The sequence below is a fragment of the Heteronotia binoei genome, chromosome 13 (genome assembly GCF_032191835.1).
Source record: "Heteronotia binoei isolate CCM8104 ecotype False Entrance Well chromosome 13, APGP_CSIRO_Hbin_v1, whole genome shotgun sequence".
Lineage (NCBI taxonomy): Eukaryota > Metazoa > Chordata > Lepidosauria > Squamata > Gekkonidae > Heteronotia > Heteronotia binoei.
Genome location: NC_083235.1, coordinates 50,504,593 through 50,523,826, shown reverse-complemented (window position 1 = coordinate 50,523,826; position 19,234 = coordinate 50,504,593). Strand labels below are relative to the sequence as shown.

The 19,234-nt window shown below is 41.7% G+C and overlaps 1 protein-coding gene across 1 annotated transcript in view; it reads right to left on the bottom strand.

Annotated features, from left to right (window-relative positions):
• GNA13 (G protein subunit alpha 13) overlaps positions 1-19,234 on the bottom strand; it is a 47,563-nt gene that overhangs the window by 6,199 nt on the left and 22,130 nt on the right. The window contains exon 3 of the mRNA XM_060251989.1: positions 12-62. Within this exon, the coding sequence (XP_060107972.1) occupies positions 12-62 (51 nt within the window). The remainder of the gene's footprint in view (positions 1-11; positions 63-19,234) is intronic.

Sequence of the window (19,234 nt, the reverse complement as noted above, 5' to 3'; positions counted from 1 at the left end):
ATTAAACTTACTGGTTCTCCCAATTTATCCAAGTTGTCCAGAAAATACTTTACAGATTCTCCCTAAAAAGAAAAATAAACGCAACTATTAATTTAAATAGACAGTATACTTATTTAAAATTAAGAGAACTACTTTTATAAAACATGGCCAGTGTAGGAGCACTGCACTCCATCACTAACTGCACTCACTTTAAGGTAAACACTATGGAATCCAGTGACATTCTCAAGTTAAAGGTCCCAATTCAACAGAGGGAGGTAAACTTATATTCAAAGATTTCAAGGGACCTTAACACCAGGCCTCATTTTGGGCAGGAGAACACAGGAGCAGAGCTCCGGAGCCTCTACATTTTATTGTGCTTTCTTTCTTTCTTTCCCCCACCGCCCCCCCCCCCAAAAAAAATACTTGCTCCTGGGCTCCATTGTTCAAACCCTTTGTGATAATTTTGCTGAACTAATATTTGACAAACTTTGTAATATTTTCCCCACAAAAATGGAAAAACAACCAAAACATATAAAGCAGACAGATGAAAATCTTCACCATGCCACTGTGGTCAATAGAAGAAAATAATTTAAAAAGTATGATGGGAATAAGGTTTTATTATGACAATTATAATTCAAGAAGCATTTTAAGGCAGTTGCTAAGCTGATATAATTTAGTACACCTTCCAGTGATGTCAGCGGTATGCGACATATGCAAATGAGTTGTGCTAATGAGCTCTGGCACCTCTTTTTCTATGAAATGACCCTGCTTAGCACCTTTGTTCAGTTCAGTTTTCTGATATAGTCAAGGACCAGCACAAGTCACATAAAAGCAGTACCACTGAATTACAGATAAATTACAGGAAGTTAGTCTGATATTAAATATATATATAAGATATTCAAATTATATGTATACAATATTTACAAGTTAAAAATAATTATTATTGTTAGAATTCTATTGTGCTACATAAAATTTCCTGGTGGATTTTGCAGGCAGCTGTGAAAAACCTCACACCGAGAGCTGTAATCTGTGGATTGGCCCCTATAAGAAGCATCCTAGTAAACTCAGGGTCAGAGCAGGTGTTATTGCTGTGCAAATTTCCTGATAGAACCAGCAGTGAAGCAAACCACACTAGTGCCACAAGGGCAAATCCTCACTGACTTAGGAGCCTTTCTACATTGCCCCTCTACCACCATGGAGGGAAGTATTTCACCATCTGGCTAGAGAAAATGCCCTTCGATGAGTCAGAATCTCCAGTAACAAAAGATAAACTACTGGGGCTACAACGTATCTGGAGTTCTCTGAGGTAAAAAAAATTGGTGCTTTATTGATATCAGCCTGCCGTTTAATATTTAATAACCTTTCATCATCTGGTGGTGCACTGCCCGTAGCCGAGAAGATAGAAAGCAATCCCGAAGAATTAAAAGTGTTAAACCTTGAGAGATATAATTTGAGTCAGAGATTAATAGAGGCAAGGCATACTCTAGCCTCTACTGTGATCAGGCCAGATTCTAAATGCAAATTTGTGTTAAAGACACAGTTGGGCAACTGAAACGCTGCTCTTAAAAATTTTGATTAAACTATCTCTAATGGAGCAAAACAGGAAGATTGTGGGACTAGTACTGTCCCATACAAACGCTGCGATAAAGATTTGGCCTGAAATAATCTGAGGGCAGCCGGGAAGTACTGCCCTCCCTTAAGAGTGAAAGAATTTAAGTATAGCCTGGGTGGATTTTTGACCAACATCAACCACATGTAGCATCTTTGTAAAAGCTCTAATGGATTTGCACCCATAAGTGCAAGCCAGAAGTTTACAACCTCTGCTTCCAAGTACCATAAACCAAAGTTAGTCCAAGTTTTGTAATGCTCTTCTGACAATGTTATTTAAAAACTCAAGTTTTAGTTTACCTCATAGTGGGACAATGTGATGTCCATTAATAACTGGAAATTCATATGAAACACAGACATAGAAACTTCCATTTCTATAATGTAAGCAGCTCTAGGCTGTAAGGAAACGGCAATTCAATTTCAAGGAAAAGTCCTCTCAAGTTTCACAGAGAAGAGTGAAATGACACTCTGATCAAATCAATCTTGTAATAGTGCATCTTTATTGGAATTCATGAATTATGCTCCAAGATACACTTCTGGATAAACTGTTCTGTGTCTTCTACTACTTTTCAAATTGCCTTTCCATGCATGCATATAGTACACTACTGCAACTGGACTGATGCCAAGATGTTTCCATGCCAAAAGCTCACAATCTCCTTAACAATGATTATTTTGTTCAAAGAACACTGTGCCTAGAAAAAGTAATCTGGACAACCTAATCAAAAAGACTCAACTTTCACCAGAAATTGACTAGGAATCTTGATAAGCCAAATACTTCACAAGCAAAATGTTATTCATTCACAGTGTATGTTTACAAAAACTCTGCACCTCACAGCTTGTCTTTTTGGATAGACTTGGTTGCTATAAAAATGAATAGCTTGAAATCATCTTTTGTGCAAATGAAATGAGCAGCCCTAGTAGTAGTACTAGCACTAGGTTGATAGAAATTTGTAATCCATGGCTTGGACACTTTAATCTCTGTATGTCCTCCTTCCCCTTCCATACAATAATTTGCTATTACAACTGAAACCCAACAAACTAGAAGCAGAAAGCATTGTTCAACTGATTTCCAGAAACTATGGTTTGCCTGGTTCTGCTGACAAACCATGCACTGCTGAGACAAGTCTGGGAGGGTGTGAGGAATGACACTACAAACCTGTCTACAAGGTTTCCCTTACCAAATCATGGTTGAAGGACTGGTAAACAATATATCTAAATTGGTTCAGTACCATTTTTCATTGTTCTCTTCAATGACTGTTTTCCACTTTCAAATTTGTTTTGTCTTATTAAGAAAAATGGCAATGATAGATACGGGGGTGAGGTATTATATGTGGTGTAGACTAGTATTATATACAGGTATGGTACGTATTATATACAATATATAGAGCCATGATTAGAGAATCTATTAAAACTATGAAAATTAAAAGCATCAGGATTTACCAAAAAACCTACCTAGCTTTTGAAGAGCCTTATCTCTATCAAGATGAATTCCAATAATGACTGAATACAAATATCTAATACTTAATACAAATATGGCAGTCTACTACTTACTCAACTGTTGAAGAAAAACAGGGTTGCATTTACCTGTAACTGTTGTTTGTCAAAATTTTCTGTGTAGATTCTGTGCACAATGAAAATACATATGTGCAGGCTGGCTGCAGAGAAAAAAATTTCTAGTTTTAAAAGACTGAGAAGGGTGACCTTGCCCATTGGTGTGTGACACAGTGTCTTCCCACCAAATTCAGCACACCAAGGGGAGAGGCACCATTTCCCCTCAGTTTCTCCTGTTAGAGCTGACATGGAACACAGAAAAAAAGAAGTATAGGGCTCACAGCAGGGCGGGAGAGAAGAAATGTGCGCCTGCATGGAAGTTTTTGACAAACAACAGTTTCAGGTAAGTGTAACCCTGTTTTCATTGTCCTTCTTCCAGGCAGTACCACATTGGGAGTAGGCAAGCAGGCGTTATCTGGAGAAGAGTGTGAGCCAGTCAGTCAAAAAGAGAATGCGTGACTCACTGCTGACTCTCTTTGTTCATTCACATCCACAGCATAGTGCTGGATGAAAGTCTCTGATGAAGACCACGTAGCTGCCTTGGAGATATCGTCAAGGGACATCGCACATCTGCTTGTTTGAAACAGTTTAATTGTATTCATGCAGCAGGACAGAGTATGAGAGGAGGCCCCTTTGTCCTTATGAGGGCCAGCACAGCAAATGAATAGGTCTGAACCTTTATGAAGGAACGTTAGTGTTTATGATAGGTGGAAACTGAAAAAAAACCTTCTGCAAAAACCCAATACTGGCCCAGTATTACTGGGCACAAAACTATTCTATTGCTAAAAATAACTGGATAAAAGTTTGTCAGCACAAAGAGCTTCTAGCTCACTTACTCTTACTCCTCTTGGCTACCAAGAGGCACATCTTCATAGACAGCAAGGGAAAAGGGCAGGTGAGTAGTGGTTAAAAGGGTTGCAGCATAAACTGGGCCAGAACAAGGGATAAACTCCACTGTGGAACAATAGTAGGATGTTTGAAAAACAGACTCTTCGGGCCCTTGAGGAACATTTTTGACAGGTCATGGGGAAAAACTGAGTGACACTAAACATGGTCATGAAAGGCAGAGATGGCTGTGATCTGAACTTTTATAGAAGTCAATGCTAACTTAGACTTTGCTAGAAAATGTAGATAATCTAGGATATTAGGAAGGTAACTGAGAATGAGAAGGCTCTCCACTTATGGTATTAGAACATCCTGGTGGATAGTTTCTGGACATTCAATAACACAGTGTGAGTCTTCACAGAAAGGCCTAAGGAGAGTTCATGAGCCAAGCAATGAGGCACACCCTGGGAATGTCATGGCAAAAAGTTGACCCCCATGTAGACGGTCATGAGTGGCTCAAAATGGGATGTTCATCTCTTGCGACAGAAGTGTAAAGCCAACAAAGGGGGATGAAAATAACTGGGTGTTGTGTGCCCAGATTTCGAGGAGGAATTTGTGTTTTAGTGGAATGGGGTGGGGTGGGGGGCATAAAAGCATTTGTGGTGACAGTGATGGATGGTAAATACAACCCGTAAACAAACTGTTATCTAAGGTCCACCTTCTAAGGGAGAAGACTACTGATCTTGGAACTGTGAAGTGCATGTTTTGAGTGCATGTTGTGATGGTATCATGTGTATTCTAGCGAATGTCACTACAGCAGTGGTGGCTGCCATGAGACTCATGAGGTTTTGAATCTCCCACAGGGAGATTCTAGTGTTAAAACCAAGTTATCAAAGCCCTTAGGGCACAGACCCTCTGGCATGGTGGAAAAGCCCTACCAGCCACAGAATCTAGTATGGGAGGGAGCAAGGCAAGATTCATCAAAATTGCTGGCCAGTGTCAACTGAGTATGTGGAGTGGAGGTTACTATCAGATGTGCCAACTAAGACCCAGTCGTCTAGATAGGGTAATACACGCAACTTGTTGACTTAAGATGCGTGATGGACCACCACCACCATACACTTCATGAACACCTGGGGAGCAATGGCAAGGCCAAAAGGTAAGACTGTATACTCAAAGAAGGCTCCAGCACATTGGAAATGCAAATATTTTCTGTGGTCAGGGTGGAAGTAATAGGGCTTTTTTTTCTGGAAAAAGACGTGTCGGAACTCTCAAAAGGGAAATGAAGGAGAAACACATGGGTTCCCCTCATGAGCTTCTAAACTTTTTTCGAGAATTTTGTTTCCATGAAGAAGTTCCAGAACTCCATTCTGCTGTGCTCCCCCAGAAAAAAAGCCCTGGGAATTAAGCATCTTTTAAGTCCAGAACAGAGAATGAGAGATTAAATTGGAAGGACTGAACAACAACAGGGAGGAAAACTAATTTTTTTTTCTGCCTCTGAGCACATCTGCTGCCGCACTGCCAACCCTGGTGCCCTTTCCAAGCCACCGCTGCCCACAGGTAGGCAAAGAGGGAGCAGGGAAGGGGCACCAGGAGTGGGGGTGCCCCGCTGCCCCTGAGGCCAGGAAGTGCCCTAGGTGGCTGCCTACCTGGCCACTTCAGTCCTGACGGTTCTTTATTCCATATTCCGTAAATTAAAGCATATACCATGGATATGTTGTATGTAGCCTCTAACAGATACATCAACATGTATAACTGTTTCCCATTCCTGCTTTCTCAAAGAATCAGACTATGATCCAGCCCATCCTGGAGAAAACTGTGCTCTGAAAATTGTGCTGTTAAATGCTGTCCATGTTGAGGGCTTGTAGGAAAGGAAAAGAGGACATGGGGGAGGGCAAAATGAAATGCTCCCCGCAAGGCTGTGTGGGTTTCCATTTGTATATTCCAATTCTCAAATCTGGCCAAATCTGAGGATACCTTAATCCAGATACTGGAACTGTGAACAGGTAAGACATACCTTTCTATACACTTGAGAAATGCCCCAGGTTTGCAGAAAAAAATTAACTCTAAAAACAAACAACAAAAATGTTTTTTAGAGAACCCAAAATGATAAAAGGAATACCTGTGACTTTAAGAAGCAGGCACCTTTAGTGGCCATTGGTTAGCGACCACAAGCATTTTGCCAGTGTTCCAGAATTGGATTTCTGTCGGAAGAAGGCAGGGGGAGAGGCAGGGCCCTTTCCATGCTGTTTTGGACTTTGAAGAAGGACCACTGGCTCCATGAGTCACTGAGGCCCAGCTTCTCACTAATGTTCAACAGCAGCCATCTCTCAAAAGTCAGTGGTTGTATAGTAGTTATTTTCAGACTAGGATCTGGAAGACCCAGGTTGAATCCCCACTCTGTTGTGGATGTTCACTAGATGACTGTGAGCCAGTCACACACACACACAGAGTTTAACCTACCATACAGGGTTGTTGTGAAGATAAAACAGAGGAGAGGAGAATGATGGAAACTGCTTTGGGTCCCCATTGTGGACAAAGGTGGAATGTAAAGGAAGTAAATAAAAAATACATGTAGCTAAAGAAGGGGGCAGATAAAATGTAGGTCAGTGGGTGAGAAGGAGAGAAGGAAGTAGAGAAGGATGAGAAGGGGGGGGGGGTTGCCAAGAGGAGGGAAAGAGGACATAGTGTGCAGAAGGTGAGATGGGAAAATGTGCCCCTCCACAAGGCCTTGCAAGTTGCTCACTGTGTAACAGGGCTCAGATCAGTGACTGGCACCATGCAACTGGGCCACATTTTTCCTAGGTAGAGGCTTCCAGGTTAGGGAGGGAAAGAAAACTGGAGAGGGACAGTTAAAGATAAGTTGGCAGGTGGATGGAAAGGAGAGAAGAAAGCAGAAAAATGGGAAAGGCTACGGAAGAGGAGGAGGAAATGGGGAAAGAAATGCCCCCTGCAAGTGTTTGGGGGTTCCCCCTTGTGCTAGTTAACACAGGAGTGTTGAACTAATTTGTTATGAGGACCAGATCTGACATAAATGAGATCTTGTTAGGACGGGCCACTTGTGTCATATAATGTAATGCCAGGTAGCAGAGATATAAACCTTATAAAGGACAAAGACAAACTCAATTTTTAAAACTTAAAACATGCTTACAATATTAGCACTCATTGGTCTTATAGGTGCTTATAGGGAACTGGGCAAAGGAAGCTCCGGCTCTTTCCTTCCTTCCCCAGGGAACCAGGAGGGGGAGAAGTCTCAGCCAATAGAAGAGAGGCTTGGCTCAGTACTTCTGCTGTGTGACTGAGAGTCTGGCAAAGCAAACTCTCCCTACCCCCTTTCCTCCCCAAGGGAGGAACCTCAGCCAATAGAGAAAACAGAAGTTTTGCTCTGTAGCTTCTGTGTGATTGAGCAAGCCTGGCAAAGCAAGCTGTGATGAGGAAGGAAGCAAGAGAGAGGGAGAAGGAAGCAGATAACAGCCAGTTGCTTGGGGGTCTAATAGGAGCCTCTGGGGGCCTGATTTGGTCCTCAGACCGCATGTTTGACACCTCAGAGTTAACAGGAATGTAATAAAGCATCATAAGTTTCAAGTTTCAGCGATAAAATGATAGGATCTATTAATGTGTATGTTCTGTCAACATTTAAACACTTTCCACAGGTTGGAAAACTGGCAAAGAATTGTCTGGGCATTATGGGATCGTCTATGCTTGCAGAACAAAGTGTTTTCAATTGCAGGCCTTACTTTTAAATTGCCTGTATAGAAGATGGACACTGAAGCATGTTAACTTGTTTTCTTAACATCAGCTGCAGAGTTGATAATACGTAAAAATATGTAAGCTGGCTACATAGCTTGCTAATGTTTAAGTGCTTAAATGATAAACTGATAGCTAAGTTACAATATTAAGTGAAACTCATATCCTTGATAGCTAAACCCAAGTCTAGTGTGCTTCCAATAAGGAAGTGTACGGGATGCCTTCAGAACAGCCCATTTCCATTTTAAATGATGGCAGCATAATCTTTAGTCCACCTTCTATGTCTGGGTCTAGCTACAGCCCCCCCTGCCCCAAAATGTATAGATGTTAGACCAGTGATTCCAAACATAAGGTCCAGGGACAGCCTCAGGGTCTCTAAGGGCACTTAGGTGGCCTGCAAAACAACACACATCCAGCTGTTAAGACTACTTCACCTTATCCCCAGTCAACCTGGCTGCCACCACAGTACCATTAGCTCGCTCAGGAGGCACAAGCATGCTTTGCCTCCTTCCCTATTGTGCGGACAGGATTGATCAGGATGAGAAAGCAGCATGCTGCTGTATTCTCGTGCTGAGGAAGCAATCAGTATGGTGGGGGCAGCCAGCTGGCCAGGGATGGGCAAGGTGCCTGCTGCTTCCACCAGCAGAGCCATGGAAGCTGGGAATGTGATCTGCACCATAGGGAAGAAACTCCAACGCAACCCCATGTGCTTTCACATGAATATAGGCCTCACTTCCGTATGCTTCCTCCTGGCTGGACTCTCAATTAACGCACCTGATGCCTGAGCCTATCCATTTTTGCAGGGTCAGCTCTGATGAGAGAAGAGTCAGCACTTGTGATTACGGAAATGGCCGAAGAACTCAAAAGTAGCAAGTTGTGAAGCTGGCTGCTTTTCAAGTGCAAGTTTGCGAAGGAAAAAATCAATCTCTCCCTTCCCCGTGCATAATTAAAAATTGGCTATGTGGTCCTAGACAGAAAAAATATGCAAAGCCGCACACATCTGAATTATAGCAGACTGGGCAGGTATTTCAGTTAATAAAAATGCTGCTTTAAATATTAGCTAAAACACAATTAATGAATGTTAATATCTTCATTAAATGTTAACTTAATTAGTATTTAATTAGTACTTTTCTGCATTTCAATAATTTATGTGGTTCAGATCTGGTCCTCATAAGTTCAGCACTCCTATGTAAGCTGGAAAACATTAGAAATTGTACTAAACTTCACACAAATATTTGAAAAGGAAGAAATAAGCACTGTAATTTGCTTGAGGTCATAAAGAAATCTGTAGTGACAGACGGTGCTGAGCTGAGGTTTCTCATGACCAAGGATGGCATTAAATGATGGATTTATTGGCCACACAGCAAACCATGTTTTTACAACATCAATGACAAAAAACAAAATCTGGATAAGCTATATAGCAGCATGCCACAAACTTTCATAACTTGCCATTGTAGTACAAAAACTAATTAAAAGATAATACCTACTTTCTACATATTTATCTTAGACTGCCTTGCAACTTCAGGTCAAACAGGATAGCAGTGATTAGTACACCAAATGCAAGCAACTGACCACTGTGGAGTGGTTAAAGAACCAACAAAACTCCTCTTACTGAATGGATCCTTTTGTGTTTCCCCCTTCCTGCTGCAGCTCAATACATCTCCTGAAAAGCCATTCCAAAGGATCAGGAGAACCTCAAAGGGCTGAGAGCTGAAAGGAGCTGCAGCAAGAAGGGGGAAATGATTGAAGTTTCCCCCACAGCATGGTCACCCTCCCAGTTGCAGTGGGAGAATTACAGGATATAATTCTACAAATAATTGTGAGGGGTATAGTGTTCTAGCTGGAAAAAAATAATTAAAGATACCCAGACAATAAAATGTGGTGTACAGAAGAAACAAATTATCCTTATTGCTAAATAAGGAGCTGAGATGGTTAGAGCAAGTGTAGCTGCGGATTTGTGACAAAGCTGCCAAGGACTTCTTAGACATTTATGAAATCCCGTGAGATGAGATGGCAATGAAAACCACAAAGAAGGAATTCTATGAAGCTTTCATTGCATCCACTAGCTCTTGCCCAGCTCAATTATTTAAAATAACCCACAGGGAACCCCAAAAGATAACAATTTGGCAATTAGCTTTAAGGGCTTTGAGAGCTATTTTGTGAATAAAATCTTCTTGTTCCACCAGAACCTGCTGGCCACCATTGATACAGTACATGAACTGGAGGTCTCTTAGCCATCTTCAGGTCCAGTAATGGACCATCCCCCAGGAGAGGTTGACAGGATCCTGGGTGCTATGAAGCCCACCACTTGCCTCCTGGACCCATGCCCATCATGGCTAATGAAAGCCAGTGGTGATGGAATTAAGGTCCCCCTGGCAGATATTATCAACATGTCCCTGAATTCAGGGAGTTTAAAGGTGAGGCCGCTCTTAAAAAACCAAACCTGGATCTGATTGATCCAACCAGCTACCACCCAGTCTTGAATCTATCATTTCTGGGTAAGGAAGCTGAGAGAGCAGCAGCAGAACAGCTCCAGGCTTTTCTGGAAGACTTCTCTATCCTTGATCCCTTCCAGTCCAGCTTCTGCCCTGGTTTATGGGATGGAGACAGCTCCTTCACCTTCATGGATGATCTCCACAGACACCTGGATAGAGGTGGGTCAGCATTGCTGTTATTGCTTGACTTGACAGCAACATTTTACATGGTCAGTTACAATCTCTTGACCCACGACCTTACCAATATGGGAATACATGGGACAGCCTTGCAGTGGCTTGTTTCATTTCTCCACAGTCAAGGACAGAGGATGGCACTTGGGAAGAGTTTCACTGTATCACCCTTTGGTATGCACCACCCCATAAAGTGTGATTCTCTCTCCCATGTTATTTAATATCTATATGCACTCCCTTGCTCACTTGGTCCGGAGCTTCAGGCTGGGCTGTCACCAATATGCTGATGACACTAAGCTGTATCTGTTGATAGGACAGACAGACAGCTGATTACTGCTGCAGATATTTTAGCCAAGAGTTTGGAGGCTGTGGCTGGTTGGTTAAAACAGAGCCAACTGACACTAAATCTCTCGAAGACAGAGGTCCTCTGCTTGAGCCAAGGGGGATGGCATTAGGGATCCAACTCCCAACTCCTGACAAAGCGTTATTGACACCAATGCCAACAGTGAAGGACTTGGGCATGATTCTGGATGCCTTGCTTTCAATGTAGGCCCAAAAAAGGAATGTTGCCAGATCAACATTCTACCATATTCATCAGGTCAGGCAACTGGTTCCCCACCTCTCTCCCCATGACTTAAGCCACAGTGATCTATGGCGGCCGCCTCCAGGCTGGACTACCATAATTCATTCTATGCAGGGCTACCCTTGAGATGGATCTGGAAACTCCAGCTGGTCCAGAATGCAACAGTGTGTGTCCTCACAGGCACACCATTAAGAGCCCACATACAACCTGTGCTCTGCCAGCTGCATTGGCTTCCATAGAATACAGGATCAAGTTCAAGGTTTTAGTGTAAACTTCCAAAGCCCTATGGGGTCTGGTGCCAACATATCTTCAGGACTGTTCAAGAGCCAGTTTGGTGCAGTGGTTAAGAGCTTGAACTCTAATCTGGGAGAAGCGGGTTTGATTCCCCACTTCTCCAACATGCAGCTGGCTGGTGTGACCTTGGGTAAGTCACAAGTTCTCTCACAGCTGTCCCCGGAAGAGCTCTCACAGACCCACCTATCACAGGGTCTGTTGTGGGAAGCAAAAAGAGATTGTAAGCAGCTCTGACTCTGAGTGAAGGGCAGGGTATAAATCCAATCTCTTCCTCCTCCTTTTCTCCTCCCCTGGTATGTGCCTCAGAGAGCTCTTCACTCCATAGATCACCATCTCCCAGCACTTCCCGACTCGAAGGACATCGCTTAGCCTCAACCAGGGCCAAAGTTTTTTCAGGTCTGGTGCTGGCCTGATGGCACGCTCTCCCAAGTGGTATATGGGCCATGAGAGATTTAATGCAGTTTCACCAAACCTGAAAAATGGAGATGTTCCACCAGGCCTATGGCTGAGTAGTTCATTAATATTGGCCCCCACCTGCTCTGTTGTTTTTGCTTTGCGCTGCTCTGCTTGTGCCCTTGTTCGTCCACTTTCAGTATTTAAATCAACATCTACTGGCACAAATATGTAGAGTTTTCTATTGGGAGCAGAAGTGTTAATTGTTAACGTTTGTAATTGATTGAAATCTTGACTGTTAGTGTTGTTATAGGTTTTAACGATTGTATAGTTACACTTAATTATTATTTGTTGTTTTATCTGTATTGTTCTAACCCACCCTGAGCCTTGCTGTGCAGTGGAGGGAGGGCTAGAAATGGAGTTGTTCATTAGACCTCCTGAAGTACAAAAATCCATGAAATCTAGTGAGAAACAAGTACATGAAACACAAGTAGTCCACTGGAGAACTAATTCCGCACCCCACCCCCGTGTTGTGGCAATTACTGTGTCAAAAGTGTTTAACAAAGATTAACAATGGTTGCCTCAATCCAGAAAACAGACGTCTATCTACATAAGTACCTATGTTGCACTCTACTTCCAAAATGCCTCATCACAAGTTACTTTTGAAACTCCCTTGGGGAAAAGAAACCTACACACTGACTATTGTAACACACCCTAAGTAAGTCAGACCTTGGGGTAACCTGGAATCTTCAGCCTGTGAAAAATGCAACAGTGCGGCTTATGGAAATGGGAGATGTGCCCATATAACACAACAGTGGTACCGGCTCCAGTCTGTTTCCAGGCTCAATTCAATGGACTGGTTTTGATCTCGAAAGTCCTTCAAAACCTGGAATCTCATACTTGAATAAGAGAAAAAAGAAAAACCACAAGCAATTTAAGAGTGAAATATGCACATGAAAAAATTGACAGCTTACTTTCACTGTAGGACTGCTTTTAGTGAAATGTCAACACGTGGAACCATGCAATAGATTTTTTAACTCAGCAGTTTCCATTATAAGATTTCCCCAAATGATACTGAATACATGTTTTTGTGTACACAGACTGTACCCTAGCCTTACATCTTGGCACCTCTGGTACAAGGCTGTAATAGGCCTTCTGTCATTTTGCTGGCCTTCAGCCAGTACATCTGAATGGTCATGGAACATCTGCTCGCTTGGTGAATTCAAGTCACAGTTATCCAGGGCCAAGCTCAGCTACAGGGCTCAGACTGCCTTCAGATATCTAAGTAAATCACAAATGTTGATTAAGAGGATGTATGTAACAGAGAGCAAGTATTCTATTTTCAGAAAGGTTACATGTAGATAGCATGTGTTTCTCTGCAGTCTTGTGATCTAATGAAAGAAGTTAAAGCAAGGATGTTAGCACTGCTAGACAAGTGCTAGTTTATGATTCATTATGTGAAAGGAAACACTGAGTTTAAATCTTTGATGACACATCCAAAGAAAGATCAGTATTTTCTCCTTCAGTGTTGGATTTATACAAAGCTAGCTTCTTTCCATTAGTCAGACATCTGTCAAATTAATCACAGAAACCAGTTTCAGTTTGCTAAAAGGCAACAACAGCAACTATTTGTGTAGTATAAACTGGCATACTTTTCCTGCAGGAAAAACCAGTGTGTTATGAAAATTACTCAAAAATGTGAAAGATTCCAATGTTCAGCAGGATCCTAATTTTCCACTTCTAAGGAAGAGATTCCTTTCAAATGAACAGCAAAATTAAGTTATCCAACACAACACAACACACACTATTCCCATTTTTGGAAAAACTAATTCTGCAGACCATCTGGCAAGACAAATACTTATCTGAAAGAGGCTTGCTATTAAATGTGAACATTAAACTAGAGGGATCAAGTATTCCAAAGCCAGGAAATGTAAAACATGCAGCATGTATGTTTTGATATACAACATTAGTGGTAGCATCCAATCAGCCAATGAATTTCACAGCTTCTCACCCTATACCAAATCTCATCTCAATTTAACAGCAGATCCAGCAGGGCACCCAAAATACAAATATCAGAAGAAAGGGGAAGTTTACGCCCCTTTCAATGATTTGGGTCATTATCCAGAGCTGTTTAAGCATTCTCCAAACAAGTCTACTAAAGTTACAAACTCACAAAAACTTGATATTTGCCTTCAAATACTTAAAGTTAGTCTTTTGGGTCAGAACTGAGAATCGATTTACAAAAGCTGCTTTACCTGGACACCCAGAACAGCGTTCCCCCCTAAGTGATGGCGTATATGTTGCTTTTATAATACATGTTGTACATCACCCAGAACCTGGTGAAACCTGGGAATAGAGCGATTAATCAAGGATGATGATGGTGGTGGTGGTGCTCAGCACAGGGCAACAGTCCAAGGCCAGGTCTACCAAAATAGTGCAAAGGAAGGGTAGACCTGTTCTCCAAAGGCCTGGTCTACTACCATAGAGGACATTTTCTGTAATGAAATTTGACTAGTGTTTTCTCTTATAATTTTTATATTATCCTTAAAAATATAGTTTAAAATAACACAGCGCTGTGGAACACTCACCCAGAGTTCATATTTTCTGGCCACAGACGGTAGAGAAGTTAACTATTTACAAACATAGCATAAATACCCATTACATGAGCTAGTTTAGTTTTTAACTCAAATTCAGAAATTCAGATATTACTTTTCCACTGCTTTGCATTTGAACAAAAGGAAAATTTGAATTTCCAATATTGTTGAACACTTCAGAATAGGACCAAAATGGAAGGCCAGAAGCTGATGCTACAGGGGAATTGGCTAGGCATGGTAGAAGAAAGGGGAGAGAGAACAGAAAGTCACAACTGAGAAATTCTATCTTCATCTCTACAATCTCTGCCTTCAGGATTCTTGACACTCTCAAGGCTTTTACCACTCAGTATCTTCTAGAGCAGGGATGTCGAACTCATTTGTTATGAGGGCTGGATCTGACATAAATGAGACCTTGTTGGGCCAGGTCATATGTGTGTGTGTCATAAAATATAATCCCAAGTATCAGAGATATAAACTTTATAAAGGACACAGACAAACACAAAGGGTTTTTTTTAAAAAAAACTTAAAATGAAACATGCTTAAAATATTAGTGCTCTTGCAATATTTTATTTAACAGTCTCTGATAACTGACACCTCTTGCTCTGAAATATTGCATCAAAATCTGGAGACAATGTCTGTGATGTAACAACCTTGAGTATGCTGTTCAGGTGTGTCTGTGATTTATTGTTATTCATTACAGAAATGTCATGGTCAATGCTTTGAGCCTAAGACCTAGAGGAAAGCATGGAATGGCTGGGCATTGTGAGCTTTTGTCAAGAACATGTAAAGGCACCATGACAAAGAGTGAGGGCTATGTGTCTGCCTACAAAATTATAGTCTTCCCCATAACTTCAACTCCTATGAAGAAGAAAGAGACAGCAAGAAGAGAGAAACAGCAATATATAGTGGTCAGTATCAGCAAACTTATCTGGGAAGCTTAGGTTAAAAATCCCCGCTACACAAAGGAAATGTGCTGGGTGAACTTGCTCTGGACACACTCTCAACCTAATCCACCTCATGGGTTTGTTGTTACTCCTCATCTAAATAGTTCACATTGCTTTCCTACTGAGAAAGACTGAATCATGAAGGCATGATACAGTTAAAAAGGAGAGGCAAACCCAGCTGTATCTCAGAAAGTCCTGGCATAATAAGCCAACAAACCCACCCCCCCTCTATAGCAAGGCATAAAGTTCATACCATGAATAAAACTTTGTTGGCCTTAAAGGTGCTTTGTTTCTCTCCTATGGGGTCAAGGGAACTGGGCAAATGAAGCTCTGGTTCCTTTCTGCCCTCCCCTGGGGATGAGAAGGAACCTCAGCCAATAGAAGGAAGAGAGGCTTGACTCAGCAGCTCTGCTGTGCAACTGAGAGAGCCTGGCAAAGCAAGCTCTCCCTCCCCCCTAAGGGAGGAGCCTAAGCCAATGGAGAAAACAGACTTTGCTCCTTAGCTCCTGTCCAAATGAGCAAGCCTGGCAAAGCAAGCTATGATGCAGAAGAAAACGAGAGAGAGGGAGAAAGAAGCAGATTTGTTTTTGAGCCTGATAGCCCTCCGGGGGTCTGATCCGGCCCCCAGACCATATATTTGATCCCCCTGCTCTAGAGCATTTTCAGTCCTCATTCAGTTTTTTCCCTTTTTGTTTATTTACAAAGTTGTTATGCTGCATATCTGAGGAATACCCAAAATGGCCAGACAGATAAGCAAAGAAAACACACACATGAAACTGGAAATCACTTTTCCTAGAAGAAAGCTAGGACAAGATTAACATTCCAACCCCTACCCCTCAAGTTTTAGGAAACAGATAGGTGACAGATTGATATGACAAGAACTACTGATCTGGAATAAAACATTGGCTTTATAATCATGATGCAGGTACTATTGCTCAGAATATGAAAGAAGTGTGCTTAGTATGAGAAATGTATCTGCAGGATAAGAGCTGGGAATGTGGGTATTCTGCTACTGGAATAAGATGACAAATAAGCTGATCTTATCTGAAACTCTATTCCCTTTGCTGATCTTTTTTTGTAATTGCAATTGCCAATTTGTGCAAGGGAGACTTGCCAGTTTAAAGACCTGTAGGATGGAGCAGAAATATTGTCACCTATGGTCTATATTGTTTTATGGTTTTATATTGTACTGTATTGTTTTAACTATAGTTTAAACTATGCTGTTATCCACCCTGAGCCTGTTCGCAGGAAAGGGCAGTGGACAAATAAACTAACTAAATAAAGGCAAGGTTGCCGTTGTAAGGAAAAACATACATGGCCCCCTGTGCCAGCTTGATTACGCGCAACAGCTCTTACTTGTCAAGCCATCCTATACAGGTGTGTGTAATCATCCTCTGCCTGGTTGCAGGCTTCTGCAGTGATGGACCCAGCCTTCTGAAATGGCTTATTAGAAGAAAGGCCAACACTTTCCTAATTGTTCTTCAGCCAATAAAGTAATATTGCTTGAAGGTATTCTGCTGAATTATTGATGGGATATTAGTAATAGGAAGAGAGGCTTTTTCTCCTTGTGTGGCAGTCATTTTTCTGGAAGTTTTGGCTGCACTTTGTTTTCAGAGGTTTGTTTTTTATGCTTGAGCAAGAGCCTTTTTTAAAAGTGAAAAGACAGGACTTAAGTGCTCTAAACAAACCAATCTGTCTGAACTTTTGGACTATTAAGCCCTCCCCCCCCTCATTATTAAACTGCAGCATTATCTTCTGTTTTCCTGCAGCTAAGATATTCTTGTAGTTCCTATTCACTATTTCAGTCTGCCATTTGAAGCTCTGTAACATACAACTGTAAAGTGATGGCAAACAGTCTTTAAAGCACAACTGTTTTAACCACAGGGAATGCAGTTCCTCTCCTGTAAAAACGTCATTAAATCAATAAGAAGTGCTCATGCTACTTCTGCTTACACTATCACATTTCCTCTTTTGAGCATTTCCTGTGTGCCACACCAGATGCTTTTTTTATAAGCTAAGCCATAACAGAGTCATATCTTACAAAGCCATCAGAACTAGATTTTTCTAGAATCTCTCTCCTCTGATCTTGGCCAGCACCTGCAGCTTGCCTCTGCTCAGGCCAGCAAAAGATTGGGGGTGGGGGGTGTTACTGGCTCACTGCTTTGCTGCTCTTTGAGCTGCAGTTGTCTCAACACAAAAAAATCTGCACAATCAGGTTCCTCAGACAGCATGTAGGCATGGTGGTAGCGACAGCCAATACAGCCTGCCTCATATGATAGTTATAGCTTGTATTTGGAACTCTGGACTTTCACCCCACAATCTGGACCTAATAGCTTCACTAGCTTACCTTATAAAATATTTACACTGCTCAAGTGCCCTGTGGTTTTGGTTATTTTTGAATCTTGTCCATTAGATTCAGTCAAGACAGATTCAGTCAAGACAGATTCCACTGAAATCATTTCATATAACTGCCATGCATCTGCTGCTATTTCCACACCGGGAAGCATGAGCATCTATGAACAATGTACTTTTCTGCACATAATACAGAGAGCAGAACCAAGACCATAAAATTTACTTCTCTTAGCTCATTGAACTGCTGGCTCCACAGATTTATATTTCTGCAGCTCACACTGAATTTACCGTAATTAGGGGTGTGCACAAAAATTTGGTATTTGGAGGTTTAGGTATACCAAACTTGAAAAACATTGGTATATAAAAATATTCCCAAATAGTACTGAATCAATATTGGGATTTGGGAGATAACTGGTATTGCTGAATTTATTTGGCTCCGTACCTTCCTTTTCCTTCCCAAGTCACATGGCTGCAGCACACGTCAGAGGGAGAAGGGAACACAGTCTCTTTAAATACTTTCCCTTCTCTCCCAGACCCGTGCTGCCACTGCCCTGTGACTCAGGGAGAGAAAGGAAGGTATTTAAAGTTTAAATCACTCCATATTGCTCCCCTCCACACACACTTCAGATGTCCACCTAGCCAGGGAACCTTTGAACAAATAATACCTATTGTGCAGGGCTAAATCAAAGTCCCATTTCACACAGTGCAATCCTGTTTTAAGAAACCCATGTACAAGATGAAGACTACACATTCAATGTCAATCAATTCAGTTTCTTCTCCTTTCCAGGCACGGCTGATTTTCATTTTTTCTTTTTTTCAGAAAAAGGTGATTTATATTTGGCCCACCCATAAATATTCAACTGCTAAAGAAGATATCTTCTTGAAACTTCTGAACGTCTCCAGTAGTAGTATTTTGAAGAAAAACACAGGACAGCTAATGTGTAGAAATTTTTTGGCAGCATTCATTCCAAACACAAACCACTAAATACATTTGACCCTTTTGAATCACCTTATTCAAACTTTCATCAAAACAGATAAAAATATTGGCACTGTTTCAGCTGTTTCAGAAGGTCAGAGAAATATGGTATCAAACCAGAACTTCAACATATATTGCTTTTGTTTTTCTAAGATGAAATTGTGTCACTTAGACCTCCACTGTCTTGGGCATGCTATTTTAAAAGGAGTGCCAGGAGGACGGCAAGGGCAAGGCAGTCAGTTGTCGTGTCTATTCCCCCAGTGGCACACAATGCAGTAAGCTGCCCCTGTGATAACCAGGCGCTGGGTAGCAGCAGACACAGAGACAAGGCCTCAGAACACGGAAGGGAAGCTGGGTGTCCTGGTACTCCTAGTGGGAAATTCCTACAAAGACCAGGTGGTGGCGGCAACTGAACAGGGAGGAAAAAAAGATCCTCCAGGTGTTGGGAAAACTTTGAGGTCAGGATGGAATAGGGCCTGTAGGTCAGACCAGGGCCATTCAGCTTCTCCATAAAATAATGCTAATTTATAAGTTAATTTTATTGTGTTTTATTAACTATCAGCCATAAACATTTTCAAAATCATATAATCAAATTATGGAATATGTGTGCCTCATTACATTACACTGACACTTCTCTACTTCGCCACAGGTGCAGACTGTTCTCTTGCAGCAGCACTTCAAAAGTAAAACTTTCCCTGACATCTGACCCACTTCTCTGACTT